At 44.2% G+C, this 19,795-nt stretch overlaps 1 protein-coding gene across 3 annotated transcripts in view; it reads left to right on the top strand.

The window, feature by feature from the left end:
• TMEM131L (transmembrane 131 like) overlaps positions 1–19,305 on the top strand; it is a 191,424-nt gene extending 172,119 nt beyond the window's left edge. For 2 of the 3 annotated variants that reach the window (XM_049852639.1, XM_049852638.1), the window contains exons 28-35: positions 1,780–1,943; positions 3,575–3,760; positions 4,170–4,248; positions 5,102–5,184; positions 14,292–14,412; positions 15,720–15,811; positions 17,082–17,221; positions 18,183–19,305. In XM_049852639.1, the coding sequence (XP_049708596.1) occupies positions 1,780–1,943; positions 3,575–3,760; positions 4,170–4,248; positions 5,102–5,184; positions 14,292–14,412; positions 15,720–15,811; positions 17,082–17,221; positions 18,183–18,458 (1,141 nt within the window). In that variant the 3' untranslated portion in view covers positions 18,459–19,305. The remainder of the gene's footprint in view (positions 1–1,779; positions 1,944–3,574; positions 3,761–4,169; positions 4,249–5,101; positions 5,185–14,291; positions 14,413–15,719; positions 15,812–17,081; positions 17,222–18,182) is intronic. The other variant, XM_049852640.1, reaches the window with a different exon arrangement.
• The last annotated feature ends 490 nt before the right edge of the window (positions 19,306–19,795 follow it).

Raw genomic sequence — 19,795 nt, 5'->3', positions numbered from 1 at the left:
CCCAGCACCCATGTGCAGAGCCTTCAGCAGAGATGCATTCCCCTACTCCTTCTGCCCTGGGCTGGTGGTGGGGCTTTTCAGGTCCCCCTTGCCACCTTCCAGAGCCCCCATTTATGTAGGATACTCATTTCCAGCCCCCAGACTGCTGTACATGGCTGCTCTTGAGCAGGCTTAAAACTCTACCCCTGGGCATTAAAGCTTATTCCTTCTCCAGTAACCCCTCTGTCCTTACCACTCTGGCTTTATTCTGCCTTTGAGCTCTTGCATCTGGGGACTTCTCTCCCTTAGGAGCTCAGCTAGGTATTTAAGTTTGTTTCTGTTGAATTTTTCTCTAGCAGTTTCAGTTTCATATGGGGAAAGTGTTCCACCTTGGTGCAGCTTCACATGTGGTTGGAAGGACCGCCTGCCTTGGGGGCACAGATGTGTTTGTGTATAGCGTGTGTCCTCGGCCCCTGAGTGGCAGCCCTGAGCTTGGGCCCCATGGTGCAGCATTGTGATAAGCTCCAGCAGTTCTCACATGCTGTCTACTGGAGACCTGTTAGGCAGCTCCAAGGTTTCTTCAAGTTCTAGTTCTAGACCCAGCTCTGAGTAAAAAAGTCAGGCCAGGTTGTATTCTTCTACATGTGTTTTCATTAAAACGCGATTAACTGTGAGGTCACTTTAAAGTATTACAATTTCCTGATATGTGCATAGAGAAAGATAGAAAAACAAAGTGGACCAATTAAATGTCACAGAATATTTTTAAAAGCAGATTTCTGACGTGACTGACATGCTGAAGAAATAATTAAGTTGTTAAAAAAGTGGCTTGCAGCTCATCGTAATGTTTTGAGAAGATGCTGCTTACCCAGTGGCTTGTTGGTGTTGGATTGCCTGGCCACCTGGCTTTTATTTCTGTTTGTATACCCTTTTCACCTTGACCACAAGCTGGTAGAATCATCTGGCAAACCTAACAGTAGATACTAAAATTAGACCGTGTGAAATAATCTAGCTATTCTCTACACATTTCTATATTGCCACTTAGGAAATTTTATTAACATTCTTCCCTCAAGGAGTTCAGTCTAATAAAATCCAAAGTCAAATCCCTTGCCGTCCAGTCAGTTCCGACTCAGCAGCCCTGTAGGACAGAGCAGAACTGCCCCATGGGGTTTCCGAGGAGCGGCTGGTGGATTCAGACTGCCTACCTTTTGGTGAGCAGCTGATCTCTTAACCACCACACCACCAGAGCTCCTCAGTCTAAGAAGAGAGGTATTATTATTCAACTGTCAACTTCTTGGGGGACGAACTTGATTCTTCTTTGTAGCCCCTGCACCTTTTGTAACTCAAAAAGTGTTTGTTAAAGGAATGAAGGAGAAAATTTAAATTCATACGGAATACCTTCTCCCAGACACCAAAGAACAAGTTTATCTATTGAAAATCATATTTTACATTGAAAAACAAGAAAAGAAAACCATTCAAGGGTCCTAGGATCAGGTACTGAGCCTCCTGCCACTTATCAGTTGGCCTCGAGTGACTCATAGAACCTTTTGGAGCACTGCTCATCTGATTGTAAAATAAGAACATAGATTAAATGATTAATTCTAGTTCTTAAACAGCAAAATCTTTTTTTTTTTTTTTTATTGCTATCCTCCCTAACTCATCATATCCTCCCACCAGACCCAAAAAGAAGAGGCCCCCAAGTTGTCCCAGATCTATCTTCTCACCTCTAATAAGCCTCATGGAGAAGAAGTATACATGCATGCCTGATGAAATATGGATGTGTTTTCTTTGTGGCTATTCCAGGCCTTCTGAACGGAGTGAATTAAAGCTTGTGTGCAGTGAATTTGGAAGGTCTGAGCTGAGCAGTGACATGGATATAAGAAACTGGCGTATACAAGAAAACACCGGGGAGGTTTGTAAAACAGACGCTCAAATTGGAAGCTTACCTGCTGCACAGGGAGAGGCAGGTAGGTAATTACAGGGAGCTGTGAATGGTGCCTCTTTTGCAGTTTTTGTTTCCTCAGGGAGGTATTCAGTGTGAGAAAAATGGGGTTTTAATGACATTACCACTTTACCGGCAACTTAGCTTACTAAAGCGCGAGTGGAAAGCTGTGAGGATGAGACCAGAAAACTAAGATTCTTTTGAGCCTGGGCAGGCTCTCACATCACACCCTGTGTTGTTAGTCGACAGGTTGGCATCGACACGTGGCTGTACCTAACGTATAGCAGAATGAGATGTCGCCTGGTCCTGGACTGTCTTCATGATCCACGTTTGAGTCCACTGTTTGGGCCACTGTATCAATCCATCTCATCAAGGGCCTCCCTCATCTTTGCGAACCCTCCGCTTTATCAACCATGATGTCCTTTTCTAGCAATTGGTCTTTCCTGATTATGTGTCCAGAATAAGCTAACTGAAGTCTTGCCATCTTTGCTTCTAGGGAACTTTCTGGTTGTATTTCTTCTAAGACTGATTTTTCATTCTTCTGGCAGTCCACAGCATATTCGATATTCTTTGCCAATACCACAATTCAAATGCATCAATTCTTCTGTTTTCTTTTTTTTCGTTGTCTAGTTTTGCATGCATATGAGGTGATTGAAAAGATCCTGGTAGCACCCCTGCCTCCCCTAAAGTCTGCCATTTCCGAGGATCCTCATGCATATTGCTGCCAGGAGCAATGGTTGCTTCCTCTAGACAGGACCCTGGGTGAAAGGGGAGTGGGGGAATAGCCAGGTGAGAAGAGTGCCACCCTCACACCTGAGCCAGGTCGTTCAGATGCTGCCCCATCCGGGGGCTGCTGGGCAGCGTCCCTGGGAGAGGGAGGTAAAGGAGCACTGAATGCTAGGTCTGGGATAGGGCAGAGGATAGCAGGAGGCAGAAGGACCACTGAAGCTGGCTGTGCATGTGGGACTGCGGGGAGGTTATGATCCTCCCAACACCCATTTTCCTCAGACATTCCCCTCCCCAATATTCATGCACACAGTTAACTGGTTTCTATCTCTGTCCTTTCTTTTTCATTCCCTCGACACATGTGTTGCTTTTTGGTCTTGCTGGAGGTTCCACCCACACATAAAACGTTTTGAATCTCTCAGTGAACATCTTAGTAACAGACAGGAAAATTGCCCTCAAACCTCCAGTCCCACAGAATAGTTTTAGTTTGATAGAAGTGTTTGCCATTTCCAGAAATATTTTTAGAATGAGGTTATAATTAGTAACCCTTAACCCCAGAGCCCTGGTGGCGCAGTGGTTAAGAGCTACGGCTGCTAATGAAAAGATCGGCAGTTTGACTCCACCAGCCACTCCTTGACTTGAAGGCAATGGGTTTGGTTTGGTTTTTTGGTTTATCTTAACCCTAAACACGTTTAATTGCCCACCCCATAGGCAGAGTAGGTATATGCTCACCCCCCACTAGTAGTGCCTACTGTTAATAGGCAGAGATCAGAGACTCTGAAGGTGGATCTTGTCTTTGTAATTTTGCCTCTCTCCTTTTTTTTTTTTTCCTTTTGTTAGAAATGCATAGAAATGCGTAGAGTTAAAAATTATGTAAGTGACCTGTGCCTTCTCTGTGTGGAGTCAGCTTTTCTTTCTTTCTTCCCCTAGAGGATTACTACCGGAAGCCTGAGAAGAAACGTGTGGAAAAGTTCTGCTCGGATTCTAGCTCAGACTGTGGCAGCTCTTCAGGGAGCGTGCGCGCCAGCCGGGGCAGCTGGGGGAGCTGGAGCAGCACCAGCAGCTCTGACGGGGACAAGAAGCCTGCGGTGGGCCCTCAGCACTTCCTTCCTGCCGGTGAGTAGTGAGCACGAGCCCAGGGGCTCTGGAACCACCCTGCCTTTTTGCTCTCCCTCCTGTACCCAGTATAAGGTCTGGATCTGCCTTCCAGCACCCAGAGAGGCTCCCTACGGCCCCCATCAGGGCAGGCTCCCCTCGGCCCCCTCAGAATAGGCGCCTTTCCATAATGTAGTATTAATCCAAATCCGTAAATTTAAATGTTGAGTTTCATTAAGTTTTCCATGGAAAGATAAATTATAAGAGGGCTTTTAAAAATTAAATTACTGATTGTGCAAATGCCAGTTTATTGTGAGAAATAAATCCCTCATTACGGGTTAATGATATTAATAATCCATGGATTTTAATACAGAATACGTAGAGTAGAATTACACCTGTAAAAACTTGTGATGGTGTGTTTTTAACGCAGGAGACTGTGTTTCACAGAATGATTTTCCTTCTGAAGCTCCCATCTCCTTCAGCCTTTCTCACAACATCTGCAATCCCATGTAAGTTTTGACGGTTGCACTTTTACAGTAGCTTGATGTGCTGTTTCTTCTGTCAGCCATTGTGTTTTTTTTCTTTGTACTTGGTTCTGCAGGGTGGAAAAATGAAAACTTTTTGTTTTTGAGGATGCAAGAAAGTAAATCTGCCCTTACTAAAATAGCTCAGAAAGAGTGATCCTTCCAGGTGTCTCTGCTGTCATTCCGTGTCTTTCCAGCGCTAGAGTTAGGTTAGAAAATACCTAATTTTTGAAAGAAGAAACCAGCTATTATAAAGTTGGGAATAATCTGCCCTTTGCTAGGAGCTGAGATAAAACTGAGCATTGGTGATTTAGAACATTTTGCAAGAACCTCGTAGATCCTCACATGCTTACAATTCCACTGTGATGTTTTCTGCGGGAGAAGAGTTGGGTGAGCAAGAAGGAGAGAGCTTCAGAGTGAGAAATGTAAATAGGTTTCTTAGGTGCCTGGCATGTTGTAAGAGGCCAGGAAGACAGGATTAAATTGGCGAGTTTGTGAAGAAGGAAACAGCTAATATACAATGAAAGCCCCCTGTGAACTGTTTCGTTAGGGGTTAGAAAGTGAGTAGGCATTAAAAATTGCTGCCAACTGGGGAGAGGCAGATATGAAACTACACATTGCCTCAGTGAAATTTTTTTTGTTTTTAGACTTTGCTAGATCTTGGGAATTGCATATTCTGCGACCCCTTTCTTACAGTTGCCTTCATGGGCTTAATAACACATGGTCTCGGGGGAAGAACTAATGTAAAAACTCAGTCAGATGTGGTTTATACAATTTGACTGTTTCCTTGCACAGAGGAAAAAATTCTTAGGTCCTCATTTTCTCACTTTCTCCACAGAGACGTGCACGCTCTCCCACAGTATGCAGAGACTTCCTGTCCCAGCCTCCCTGACGCGCCTGCAGGTGTTGAGGAAAATGAAGGTGAGGTGTATTCGTCTCACGACAGACACCAGCCGTGGCCAGTGAGTGTGAGAAGAAAGAGTAGATTGGGTGACAGGGCCGTTCTCTCGGTACTGCCTGCTCTAAGCCTTGTCGTGAGACTTCAACGCATCATGGGGCTACCTGCCCTCGGAACTGATCTCCTCAGGAGCCTTGCTGACCCTTCTGCCTCTAGACTTTGCAGGGGTACTGAGCTCCCTGCTTGTAGCAGAGGCACAGGGTGCTCTGTGGCTTGGATACACTCCCGGAGCCCTTTTAAAGGGGACTACCACGCCTTTAGAGTCACCTTGCCTAGTCTGCAGTGAGAAAGGAAAATGGAATGGCAATGGCACAGCCCACGAGAGTGGAGGCCAGGGTGGAGAGCATGCCTGCCTCCATGTTCCTGACCCTCTTCTCTTCCTCCTCAAACTCACCTTGTCCTAGAAGCCTGTTAATTCTGCCTTAGCTGCCTGGGTGACTAGCCTTGCTGCTGCAGTAGGGCTGAGACCCAGAGCCGAGGTCCCTTGGACCTTCTGCCAGATGGGTGAGGACAGTGACCTAGGAGTGCAGAAATGGAGTGGGTCAGAAGGAAACCCCACTCCTGGGGCTCCCTGATGGAAGGTTAACTCTAGTTCTCCCTCATTTTTTTTTCTCCTTTTCTCCTCTTTCTCTCTCTCTCTCTTTGTCCTTGTCTTTCGTTTACTATGTTATTCTAGCTCCTCTCTCCTGCCTAATTAGGGTCAGGAACTGTGGTAGGATAAGCCTGATTTGTACTCTTCATGGCAGCATTTAGCTTGAATACTTTTGCTTTTGTGCGTACATATTAATGCTGGATTTAAAAACTGCTGAACACTTCAGAGCATTTTCTTTGAAAACATAAAGCATATTTGTTGTTGCATAGATAAATTTTGGGCATGCTTTCAAATTATCAATGGAAATAAACTATTTGTGAGTTGGATCTATTTACTGTTGTTGTTTTTAGGTGCTGTTGAGTCAGTTCTGACTCATAACGACCCTGTGTACAACAGAATGAAACACTGCCCAGTCTTGTGCTGTCCTCACAGTCCTTGCTATGTTTGAGCCCATTGTTGCAGCCACTGTGTCAGTCCATCTCGTGGAGGGTTTTCCTCTTTTTCCCTGACCCTCTACTTTACCAAGCATGATTTCCTTCTCCAGGGATTGATCCCACCTGATAACATGTCCAAAGCACGTGAGATGAAATCTTGCTTTCCTCGCTTCTAAGGAGCATTCTGGCTGTACCTCTTCCAAGACAGAGCTGTTCGTTCTTCTTGCAGTCCCTGATATATTGACTATTCTTCACCAACACCATAATTCAAAGGCGTCAGTTCTCCTTTGGTCTTCCTTACTTATTGTCCAGCCTTTGCATGCATAGAAAAAAAAAAAAACTTGGGTCAGGCATACCTTAGTTTTCAAAGTGACATCTTTGCTTTTGAATGCTTAAAAGAGGTCCTTTGCAGCAGATTTGCCCAGTGCAATAAATATATCCTTTGATTTCTTGAGTGCTACTTCCATGGGCATTGATTGCAGATCCAACTAAAATGAAATCCTTGACAACTTCAGCCAGGGCTCCATCTGTTTACTAGTCCGGTAAAATAAGTGTTTTTCAATAAGAATTCTCAAATGCAGTAATCAGTAATTTGCTAAGGCAAGATTTTTCTTTGACATAATAGAGAAGAAATATAATTTAGTGAATAATGGGGAAAAAGAGAAAGTATTTGATTTAACATTTCTTTTTGTTTTTGTTGGTAGTTAGAAAGACAATTTTACATAAGCTAGTGTCTCAGGAGCCCTGGTGGTGTACTGGTTAAGAGCTCGGCTGCTAACCAAAGGTTGGTAGTTCAAATCCATCAGCCGCTCCTTGGAAAGTCCGTGGAGCAGGGTCACTGTGAGTTGGAATCAACCCGATGGCAACAGATTTGGCTTTTTTTGGTGTAGTGTCCTAATTCATGTTTTTTGTGTGTGTTTAAAATGCCTTTTATTTGCCATATCCTTATTTTGATTCCCTAGTTTTAAGACTGGGGGAGAGCTCTCTCCTCACAGTAGAGTAGACCTTAACAATGGCTTAAGTAAAGCTTTTGGGACCTTCATTTACTGATGTAGCACGACTCAAAATGAGAAGAGATAGCCACAAACATGCCTTAATAATCAGAACTTACAATGTACAAAGCATAAATGTAAGAAAATTGAAAGCTGTCAGAAATGAAGGGGAACACGTAAAGATCAATATTCCAGGCATTAGTGAGCTGAAATGGACTGGTATTGGCCATTCTGAATCAGACAATCATGTGGTCTTCTATGCTGGGAATGACTAATTGAAGAGGAATGGCGTTGCATTCATCCTCAAAATAAACATTTCAAGACCTATCCTGAAGTACAGTGCTTTCAGTGATAGAATAATATCCATACGCCTAGTAAATACAGCTAAGGAGGACCAGTAAATACAACTAATATTCACATTTACATACCAACCACTAAGTCAAAGATAAAGAAATTGAAGATTTTTAGCAACTTCTGCAGTCTGAAATTGATCAGACATGCAATCAAAATGCATTGATAACTACTGGTGATTTGAATGGAGAAGTTGGAAGCAAAGAAGGATCGGTAGTTGGAAAACACGGTCTTGTTGATAGAAATGATACGGAAGATCGCATGATAGAATTTTGCAAGACCGTCGACTTACTGCAGATACCTTCTTTCACCAACATAAATGACTATACACATAGAAACCCTGGCGGCATAGTGGTTAAGAGCTACGGCTGCTAACCAAGATATCAGTAGTTCGAATCTACCAGGTGCTTCTTGGAAACTCTATGGGGCAGTTCTACTCTGTCCTATAGGGTTGCTATGAGTCAGAATCCACTTGACGGCATTGGGTTTAATACACATGGACATGGCCTGAGGGAATATACAGGAATCAAATTGACTACATCTATAGAAAGAAATGATGGAGAAGCTCGATCATTGAGAACAAGGCCAGGAGCTGACTGTGGAATAGACCATCTATTGTTCATATGCAAGTTCAAGTTGAAGCTGAAGAAAATTAGAAAAAGTCTACAAGCACCAAAGTACGACCTTGAGTATATCCCAACTGAATTTAGAGACCATCTCAAGAATACATTTGACACATAGAATGCTAATGACAGAAGACTAGATGAGCTGTGGGATGACATCAAGGACATCACGGATGAAGAAAGCAAAAGGTCATTAAAAAGACAGGAGAGAAAGAGGAAGACCCTCAATGGAATGGATTGACACAGTGGCTGCAACAGTGGGCTCAAACATAGCAAAGATTGTGAGGATGGTGCAGGACCGGGCAGTGTTTCATAGTGTACACAGGGTTGCTGTGAGTCGGAACCGACTTGACAGCATCTAATAACAACAACAACAGTGTACTTTGATACCTGCCCAGCTTGAATTCCCCAGTCATTTTTGTAATCACTTCCTTGACTCCTCTCCCTTTGTTGCATTTACCTAGCAAGACCACAACCGTGGTTTTACCTAGTTCAGCATCTACTCTGCCTGTTTCTCTGTAGATAAGTGAAGCTGGAGAACAACATACAGTAAACAAACATACTGACTGGTCTTTCTAAATTCATTACCCCTAACTTAGCATGAGGAAACCCGGGTGGTATAGTGGTTAAGACCTATGGCCGCTAACCAAAAGGTCGTTAGTTCAAATCCACCAGGCACTCCTTGGAAACCCGTCTTATAGGATTGCTATTAGTCAGAATTGACTGGACAGCAATGGGTTTTTTTTTTTTTGGTTTAACTTTGTATGATGGAGCCCTGGTGGCACAGTGGTTAAGCACTGGAATGCTATCCAGAAGATTGGTGGTTTAAACCCAGCAGCCCTTCCATAGGAGAAAGACATGGCAGTCAGCTTTCATAAAGACTATAGCCTTGGAAACCCTATGGGGAAGGTGTACTCTGTCCTACAGAGTCACTATGAGTTGGAAACAGACTCAACCACAGGGTTTTTAAAAAATTCGCATGGGCCCCTCTACTGACTTGTCCTACTCTCCTCCTCTAGCTTCATACTTCCAATGCCTCCTGTCCCGTTGCCTCTCTTAGTTGATCTTGCTTCCTGTTTTCTGAAAAAGAGAAGCAATTAGAAACCTCCAGAGCGCTCCCTCTGCCCTGTCGACCCACCTGTCGCTGTTGTGCTGCTCTCTGCTCTCTGTTGTAACCTGTCCAGTTTCCTATACAACCCTCCTCTCCAAGGACATTGTTTCAGGAAATTTCCTGTCCCTCCTTCAGTATCAGTTTTTCTCTTAAGGGCTCATTCCAATCAGCATACACATGTACTGTAATACCTCTCATATTTAAACAAAACAAAATCGGCGCAAATCCTCTTTTGTGACCTACTTCTCCAGCTCTTTCTTGACCTACTTCTCAGCTCTGTTGCTCTGCTCCTGTTTAGAGGAATTCCTTAGAATTGTCTGTGCTTTCTGATTCAGGTTCCTTTCCCCACATTCTTTGTTGAAACCACCCTAATCTCGTTTTGACACCACCACTCCACTGAAACAGCACCTGTCTGGGTCCCCAGTGCTTTCCACATCGTTAAGTCCCATAATCAGTTCTCTGTCTTCAATCTCTATGTTAATTATAGACATTAGACATTCTGTTCTTGCTGGGAAACCTTAGGGGTCCCAGTTCAGTTCCTTCTCAGCTCCCCCACCTCTCATAACATTAGTGCACCTCAGAGTGCAATTTTTGGTGCTCTTTTCTGTGCAGACTTCCCTGGTTATCTCTTCCAGTTTCAAAGCTTTAAATCTCACCTACTTTCTGACAACCCGCAAATTTATATCTTCAGCCTGGGCCTCTCTCTTCAACTCCAATGTCATACAGCCAACTGCTGATTTGATGTCCCAAACTGAATGCTTAATCATCTTCAAACCTTCTCTTCTTCCAGTCTTCTTATTCACTCTTTCTAATTGCTGAGGCCAAAAGTCTAAGCATTATCCTTGACTTTTTTTTTCTTGACCCCATATCCAATCTGTTGCCTCCTTCTGTTAGCCTTCTACCTTCCAAATATATCCACAATCTGATCACTTCTTACCACCTCCTCCAAAATGACCCTGGTCTAAGCCATCGTTATCTCTCGCTTGGGTTATCACAATAACTTCCTAACAGGTCTCCCTCTTCTGCTCGAACCCCACCTTATAATCTGCTTTTAACACAACATCCAAAGTGATCATGATAAATCATGCCAAATCACATTACTGTCAAAAACTGTGAACAGTCTGAGATTTTACCCTATTCGTATGCTAACAAATTAGCCTGCCACAATTTTGTAGATCCTGGCAGAAGACAAGAGACTCCTGGGCCAGAGACAAAGAACTTTTAGCACAGTAAGCCACGTGAACATCAGCATGTTCGTGTCAATTCCCCTTGACCCCAGTACTGTGGGGCAATGCAGGTGGGCCTCAGTAGCTGCCTATACATACAGTGGGTTGTACTATAGGAAAGGAACCCTGAGTGTAGGAACCCAAATGTTTTTTATAATGAGCAGGAGACATGACTTTTATTATGCTAGACATTAATCAAACTTGCCCTTTGCTTCAGAGGGAGACGCTATTTCTATCTTCTGACATTTTACTCAACAATCATCCTTGGAAAAATAGTTTGGAACAAAGTCAGTACTTTTGCTTGTAAGAAGTTCAGAAATGTAAGTAACCCATAGAGAATTGTCTCAGCAGTATACACCCCTTGTTTCTACATAGTCTTGGCTCATGGTAGTTTTTCTCATAAATATACCACTCAGTCATCAATTCTTGATTAATCTGACCAACAGGGTTGGGACCGGATCTGTTCAATTTGGCTCATACTGCATTTAATTTAAGCGCCTATCAATAGGATTTCAACCAACAAGATGAGGCCACCCTGCAATGTTTACCTCAACCATGCCCCATAGAGTCTCAGACCAAACAAGCTGAACAGATCGTATAACCCTCAGGATCTATTTTAGAACAGTCAGGTGACTTTGTCAGGTTTCTGTATTGATCTTTCTATTTGGCCAGAGCCATTAATCCAGGTAGAGCAGGATGTACGAATGATTGCATAGCAATTCCACCTTGGCCCACAAAGAAAAAGTCTAGGACAATTTTCTCATCCATAACAACCCTGGCCTGTGAGTTGAGGTTGACCTGAATGCCTCCCAGTCCTTCTAATTGGATGAATCCTATCACAGGGATAATTGCCTGCAAAATATGCATAAATAACAAATTAGCTGTCTCTCTGGGAAGGAAACCCAAGTAACCAAGGGTAGACTCATTTTGGAAGGATGGCCACAGTCACTTGAACGCTACGTGGTGTTTCCTTAAATATTTGAAGTTATCTTATTACTCAGACTTTTTGTCTGAAAGAGTCAGATGAAAGAGGGTTGAGCATATTTTTATAAAACTTACAGAGTCCCATTATGTCACCCACTTAAGCCAGAGTGGCCATTGTAGGGTGACTCAGCGAGCAGTGTACTCATCCAGGTGCTTGTTCTCCTTATGATGTGCCACCATGTCAAACCAGCAAGAGAAACCAGGCAGCTGACTCAAAATTAAGTCTGAATCCACCTGGCCTTCTTGCCTGTGCTGACACCCATGTCTCAGTCAGGGTTGGCCTGGGATTACTGTTGAGGGCAAGAATAGTCAGGGTGGAATTCTGAATGTTCAGAATGGGGATATATAGCCTCTTTCCCCAATACACACACACACGCACACTCTCACACTCACTCCCTCCCCTTTGGTCCTGATCATTATCCAAGAAGCAACTGAAAGGAAAAGATCCCTTTTTGGGGACAGCTGTACTTAGTGACCAAAGTGCCCTAGCAAGGTATGTAGACCAGAAGAGGTAGAATGAGAAATTTTTAGGGTTAATTTTGGAGGAGGCTCTTCTAATGCTCAGCAATACCAGATGCCTGTGGATAGTAGGAAGTGCGACAGGTCCATTGAATAACTTGACTGTTAGCTCACTGTTGAGTCTCTTTTGGTCTGGAAAGTAAAAGAAAACAAGAAAAGAAGCATGATACATATTATTTTCAAGTGGCCACAGTGGTGTGGCCAGAGTTGGCTGGTTGGGCTAGAACAGCAACACTGCAACCTAAAAATGTATCTGCAGTGAGGCACCGTAGGTAGCCTGGAGAGGGGGTTAAAGGTCCAGTCTAGTCACTGTGCCAGGACTGGGCAGTAGCAATGTCCTGTGTCATGTGGCCTCCCCCTCCATGAGACAGCCAGGTCAGTTTTTGGCAGGAGTCACAAGTCTGGTGGGCGGTGGTAGCCTTTACATCGGAAACATACAGTCCTTTACTTTATGCCCCCTCTGTGGTGCGGAAAGTGTTGTTGTGTCCGGTACAATGATGAGTCCAGACAGTAATGGTGACCATCTGGGTGGTACAGACTCGACCAGCAGCTGAATTCCAGCTGGTCTTATCAAAGAAAGGGCCTTTACCAGAGACCTTTATCTGAGTGACTCAGGAGATTTAATTAGAAGCCATGATTTGTTTCCACATTTCACAGCCCCAAAGAGAAGTGTCTTCAATTTGCCAGCCTGTAGTTTCCCAAGTGGCAGACCAAACATCTAGGCCTTTGGCAACAACCCAAGAATTCGTGAAAACATAACGAGGTTCACCATGGGGAGGAGTGGCCAGAACAGTCCTGAGTTCCGCCCACTGAGCGGAGTGACCACATCCATTCTTAGTTCTGCACGGCTGGCACTGAGCTGGACAGCCGCAGCAGCCCAGCGGACACCGTTAGGTTTCAGCTTAGCCAAACCGTCAGCAGACCAGGCCTGCGCATTGAGCAGGACCCTCAGTGAGCCGAGGGCCCCGCTGAGGCAGCAGCTCTGCTTCAGGCGGCAGAGTGCAGGATGGAGTCCCCCAGAGGGAGAGCTGTCGCTTTTTCACCTGAAGCTGAGAACGGCCGTCGAGCCAGCAGCATGAGCACTAGCATATTTCCTCAGCTTCCTCTGCCTCCAGGTGTTGCGAGGGCAACTGGAATAGGTCCAGCTACCTAGGTAGATACCTGGGTTGCATTACAAATGAACGCTAGGCTTAGGGAACTCAGATCTTTTAGAATGAGCAGTAAGCATGTCTGCCACTTGCTCCAAAGGGAGACACTATACTTCCCAAGGCTTTTGCTTAACAAACGCCCTTGAAAAGACAGTTCAGAACAACAGCAGTCAATGCCTCTGCCTGCAGGATGTACAGAAACGTGAGAAAACCTGCGTAGAACCTTTCAGTGGCTTCCCAACTGATTCAGAGTAAATGCCAGCGTCCTTCAAGTGGCCCATGAGGCCCTGTATGTTCTGGCTCCCAGTCAGCTCTGTGGCCTCTCTCCTACTACCCTTCCCCTGGTGCACTCCAGGGCCTTTGCAGTAGGTTCCCACAGCCTGGAACACTTTTCTGGCACCCTCTTGGCTCACTTCCTTACCTCTTCACATCTTTAATCAGATGTTACCTAAGTGAGGCCTTTGACTGCCCTGTTTAAGATTGCTGTGACAGTTATGGCACTTAACCACCATCTGTGATGCTGTATATACTTTTTATTGTTGTTTGTTTCTGCTTGCTTGAATGTAAAGCTGTTTGCTGCTATATTCTTGGTATCTCTAACGGTCCCTTCTTGCAGAAAACCAAAAAAAAAAACCAAACCAAACTCAATGCCATTGAGTCAGTTCTGACTCATAGTGACCATAGAGGACAGAGTAGAACTGCCCCATAGGATTTCTGAAGAGCGGCTGGTGGATTCAAACTGCTGACCTGTTGGTTAGCAGCTGGGCACTTAACCACTGCGGCACCAGGGCTCTTCTTGTGTAAAGTAGCCGTCGTATATGTATTGAGTGAACTGATCTTGTAATTCCAGTCTGGAGACGAGTTGTATACCTTCGGAAATAAAGGTCAAAGCACTATGTTATACTTCAGCATTATATCTGGAACTTCTATCCTGAAAGAGGCCAAGGAAGGCAGAAGGCTTTGGCATGTGGGGATGACATCAGGGAGTATTTTGTGAAGGGAAAAGAACTTGCGTTGGGCCTTCCAGTAAGGGTAGAATGAGGGTTAAATGGGTGGGAGGTGTACTGAGAGACCTTGTTCTCTTCTGTAGGTCTTTACCCACCTGGAGACCTGTGGTCCACCCAGCCAGTGTGTCTGACAAGCAGCTTAAACTGCAGTCTCGAGAACGGCGTGCCTTGTGTGATGCGGGAACCTCCCCCGGTTCATAATAGGTATAGCTTCACATCTGTTAAATGTGCCTTGCTTAGCCTAAAGGCTTGTGGTCAGAATTTGAACTCAGTTTGTTAGGTAATTCTTACAAGAATTCGGACCAAGCTTCCTTACCTCAGTGTACTTTAGCTATGTGTTTCTGCCCTTTGGAATTGCATTGTGATGTTTTTAGAAAATAAAAAACCAGGCATTGAAAGAAACATTAAAGGAAATAAAAGTAATATAGCTGGAGACCATGTCGTTATGTTCCTTTTTTAAATTGAAAAGATGATACATTGATATATCAGAGGCAGATTTTAAAAAGTCACCCATAATTCCCACCCCCAACAGTGGCATTTTCCCATGGTATTAATTTTCAAAATATTTAAAAGTCTAAAAGATCAAATTGTTCAAGTATTGAAAAATAGTTACATAGTGACAGTTTCTTAAATTCACTATTCGATATTGATATGTCATTCAGTTAGAGAAACCTGAGCAAATGTTAATATTTAATCACAGAATCCATTTGACTTTTTTTCTTTGGGTTCAACTTACTTTAACAGTATTTATTTTGTTATAAATAAATATATTTATTTGTCCATAATGAGAATCCAGTTTACAATAGCAATCAAAATATCTGTCATGAAGCATATAATCTTTATAGCTGCAATTACCTAGGATGAATGCTGACTTCGCTGGGAGTGAAAGATGGAAATTTCCATAGCAGACCATCTTTAAAAATCCTTCAGGTGTGTGCCGTGACACACCTGAAAGGTACTCCAGGTGTTCTTCCATAGTGCTAGTAAAGCCAAGGCTTTGGATTCTGTCTCAAGTCTAAACAGGGATTCGAGCCAGTTCATTTTGGTTCGACCCCCTGCTGAGAGCCTGCCTTTCCATCCCAGATACACTGAATCAGAATCTACATTTTCACAAGCTCCCCAGGTGATTCTTATATTCTCAGCAGGAGGTCAAACCGGAAACCAACCGCTTTGAAGCCCTGATTCTAAACGAGGCATGCTCCCAGCCTGAGCCATTTGTCCTGCAGACTGTATGTCACTGGTCATGAATGTTCAGTTAGTCTTCATTTCTGTGCCTTGAGAATACCCAGTAGGCATCTTTTATTTTCCAAAATTGAGGAATTAGCAATGATTAGGATGCTGGGCAAGGAAGCATAGAAAATACATAACGATTCAAAAGTTAGAAAAGAGAACAGACTCTTAAAACATGCTAATTCCTCAAAATCCCATAGCCTTTAAGAAATCGTTTTCCTCTTTCTTCGCTTTATCTCCCAATGTTTTGTTTCTGAAACTAGACCTCTTGTGTTTTATAGCAGTTTCATTGATTGGAACACAACTTGTGAAGGCCAGTTTCCCAATGTGTACTGTCCATTGGAGCTGAACGATTACAATGCCTTTCCAGAAGGTAAAAGCTATTTGAACAGTGCCATCTTTTATCCTCATACAGTCTGAGATGGGAGTGGTGGGACTTAAGACACTAGCCTGCAGAAGACTGTGCCTGCTGTGTGTGAGCTGACTTTGCGAAGGAGTTCATAGTGACGCCATGTGGATCCAATTGTGCGTGCCTGCCACATGTGATTTTATATGGCTCTCAAAAAGCCCTCTACACCTGGGCATCTGAGGGCTTCTACAAATAACCCCAATCCATTTAGCCCTTCAAATTAGGTAGAATTGGGTTGTTTGGTTTCATGTGGCCCTACCATGAGTCGGAATCAACTCAGTGGCAACTCACGACAGCAGCGTTGGGGCGCTGGGGCTTTTGGAGCTTTTTGCTGTTCTTTTTAGGCTGGCAAGTCTCATGCCAAGTAGAAACATTTACCTGCTTGTTCAGCAGCACGTCTTGACTCTTCTGCCCCTGGGTGGTGCTCCAGAAGGAAGGAAAGGAGCTTGGAGGGGAAATTGCAGAAAATGGCAGATGATTTCTCATAGCCCAGATACAAGCTGGAGTTGCCCTCTCACGGAAGGGATAAGCCCAAACCAAAACCTGTTGCCGTCCAGTCGATTCCAACTCATGGTGACCCTATAGGACAGACTAGAATTGCCCTATAGGGTTTCCAAGGAGCAGCTGATGGATTCAAACTGCTTGACCTATTGCTTAGCAGCCGGACTCTTAACCACTCTGTACCACCAGGGCTCCCAGGTGTATTATAGGTATTGCAGTTACTGGATTTTGATATATATGCATCCCTCTATGCTAACCACAAGGGGGCGCTTTAGTAACTGTCTTCCATATGATTGTGAGGCTTCGTGTTTACTGTCTCACTGATACCTAAGAAACGGTTGGTTTCGTATTGCTTTTAGTTTTCATATTGCCTTTATCAGCCCACGAGCTATATGTGTGGGTGGCTGAGGTTGGTATGACAATATTAAAATCTGTAGTAGTATTTTAGTGTGCTTCATGTGTTAGAAAGATTCCTACCAAATTATCAAAGGTGGAAAGACAGACTCAGAGAAAGACCTTGCTAGCTGAGGGCTTCCCAGGTGGTGTGTCTCATAAACAGTTTTAACCTGAGAAGGGCAGTGAAACTGTCCTCCTGACCCACACTGAGTATTTTACATCTGTTTTTTTACCTTGTCCATAGATGAAGGCCTTGCATGCTTTTGTACCTGAGAGTGAGAATTCAGTTCTCGCCATAAAAATGTTTGCCTGTGTTGATGTCTCCCATTCTTTGTAGAAAACATGAATTTCCCCAACGGCTTCCCCTGTCCTGTAGAAGTTCAGACGGACTTTATCGACCACAACCCTCAGTCTACCTGGAACACCGCAGCCAGCATGCCTACTGCTTGGGGACATGCCAGCTTCATCAACTCTCCGGTCAGTGTCCGCCCATTCTGTGTCAAGGGGCCCCTGGGCAGCTCCGGGTCATTTCTGGTGTTTCTTTAATACCCCTCTCAATTAGTTGTAGAGTTGGACTCGAATCAGCCACAGCCAGCTTGTTTCTTTTTAGATCACAAGAGCTAGGGCTGGCCACCCTCTGGAGGAACTTAGCATGTAATCAGACTGGTGGGGGTTGCAGACTTTGATATTTGTAGCCACCCCTGAGTGAAAAAGATATCCCAGACTACACAGAGGCGTGCTCGTTTATAGACAGAATTGAAATTGGGCCAGGAAGCCCTGTGTTTGACACAGCTATTGCAGATGACCTTGTTGACCTTTTCGCCTGTGATGACATGAAGGGAAGGTCAATGGACAGTGATTGGGTCATGACATCTTCCTGCCTGTGAACACCCCCTCCATCCTAAACAGTCCAGGACTTCCCCCCTTCGTATCCACTCAGTTGTTTTTACAGATTAAGAGCATTTGACCTGTGGATCCTCCCTTGGGTTGAAAATTAGTGAATCCAGTCAGAGAGGATCTCACAACCCTCCATATGAGAAAAGCGGAGTTAAAACAACCCCAATTGTTGAGAACAGTCTCATAACTTCCAAGTAGCTTTGGTTGAAAACCTTGGGTGGTGCAAGTGTTTTTGTGCTTGGTTATTTAACCTAAAGATTGGCAGTTCAAACCCACCCAGCAGTACCATGGAAGAAAAGTCCTGGCCAACTGCTTCCATAAAGATTACAGCCAAGAAATCCCTATGGAGAAGCTCTGCTCTGCCACACATGGGGTCGCCATGAGTTGGAATCGAATTGATGGCACCTAACAACAACAACTTGGGTAGATACCCAGTTGTGATATCCACTATGATATATTCCACTTCAACATTTGTCTACCTAAGGCTTTTTTTTTTTCTTTTTATAATAATATATTTTTCCTCTCCCCATTCACACTCCAGCCCTACCTCGCAAGCACCCGAAGCTTGTCTCCAATGTCTGGACTTTTTGGTTCCATCTGGGCCCCACAGAGTGACGTGTATGAAAACTGCTGCCCCATCAACCCTACTACGGAACACGCGACTCACATGGAAAACCAGGCAGTCATGTGCAAGGAGTACTACCCAGGGTTTAACCCGTTTCGTGCCTATATGAACCTGGACATATGGACTACCACAGCCAATAGGAATGCCAGCTTCCCACTGTCGAGAGACTCGGGTTACTGTGGGAATGTGTGACAGATTTGATTTTTAAACAATGTGAATAAAGATGCTTGTGTTTTGATTACTAGTGTGGAAACTGGTCGTTGAGATAGATTATGACATTGGTGGATATTTTGGCACTTTTATATGAAAATAAATTTTTTTTTAATGAAATCTGGACGATCTATTTTTTAATCCTTTGTAAATCGGTGGTAGGAACTCAACATCCCTAAGTTATAACCACGTAATTCAGGAAGCGTGTCAGACGTGCCATGTGTGTAATCAGAATGCAGGAGACTTCTAAGAAGGTAAGCGTGGAGGAAGAAAGAGCTGCTCACTGAGCATCCCGGTCACCTGGGAAGCTTGTAAAAATGGTGAAGTCCCTCAGGCCCCATTCCCAGAGATTCCGATTTAATCGACACGGGGCTCTGAGCACCAGGATTTTTTTTTAAGTTCACCCCTATTTTAATGTGCAGCCAGTGTTGAGAACTACTGGCTAGGGAAGCCCAGCTTAGCAGAAACTCATTGGCTGGATTGACTGCACTCGGAGGTGGAGGACACTCTTTCTGGTTCTGGTGCAGCAGGGCTGTTGTTGGGGCCGGGGGCAGGGAGCACCTGGCAGAGCTCTGCCTGTCACAGTTATGGTGGGAACTCCTTCCCCTCCATCATGCAAGCCATTAGGGGCAACCACAGCACGGGGACAATGTGGCAAGTGTGTGGTATCCCTCCCGGAGTGAGCAGATCTACCCTGAATGCAAGTACTTAGGGGGGCTAGGTAGTTGATGCATGTTTTTGCAGACTGGTTTGTATCTGCTTGTCAGTGACTTTACAAGTCCTTATTATGGTCGAATTATCTATTTGCATGTGTAAGCTTTGAAAACATTTTTAACTCCTAATAAAAATTTATTTTTATATATTTTTGCCTTTATTGAGAATTCAATAAGAGATTTTCGAGTGGAATGCTGGGGTTTCTTGCTTTGAGTTTTTTAATTTTTCTTTGCAATGGTTGTATGGGGGCTTGGAACAAGCAGGACAAGTGTGCTGTAAATTGGGGAGTGCCCTTCTGCAGCGAGCACCTCTGAGCATGCAGAGCTACTACAGAAGTCTCAGGTTGCCAAGTTAGGATCCTGATTTGAGTGAAGCAGTCTCCTTCACTGCCCCCCCTTCCAAAATTTGAATAATGGTAAAGATAACTTTGCATCGGGCAAATCTGCTGCAAAAGACCTCTTTAAAGTGTTAAAAAACAAAGACGTCACTTTGAAGACTAAGGTGCGCCTGACCCAAGCCATGGTATTTCCAATCACCTCATATGCATGAGAAGGCTGGACAATGAAAAAGGAAGACTGAAAAAAATTTGACACCTCTGAATTATG

Source organism: Elephas maximus, chromosome 13 (assembly GCF_024166365.1).
Source record: "Elephas maximus indicus isolate mEleMax1 chromosome 13, mEleMax1 primary haplotype, whole genome shotgun sequence".
Taxonomy (NCBI): Eukaryota; Metazoa; Chordata; class Mammalia; order Proboscidea; family Elephantidae; genus Elephas; species Elephas maximus.
This window is presented reverse-complemented; position numbering and strand designations above follow the sequence as displayed.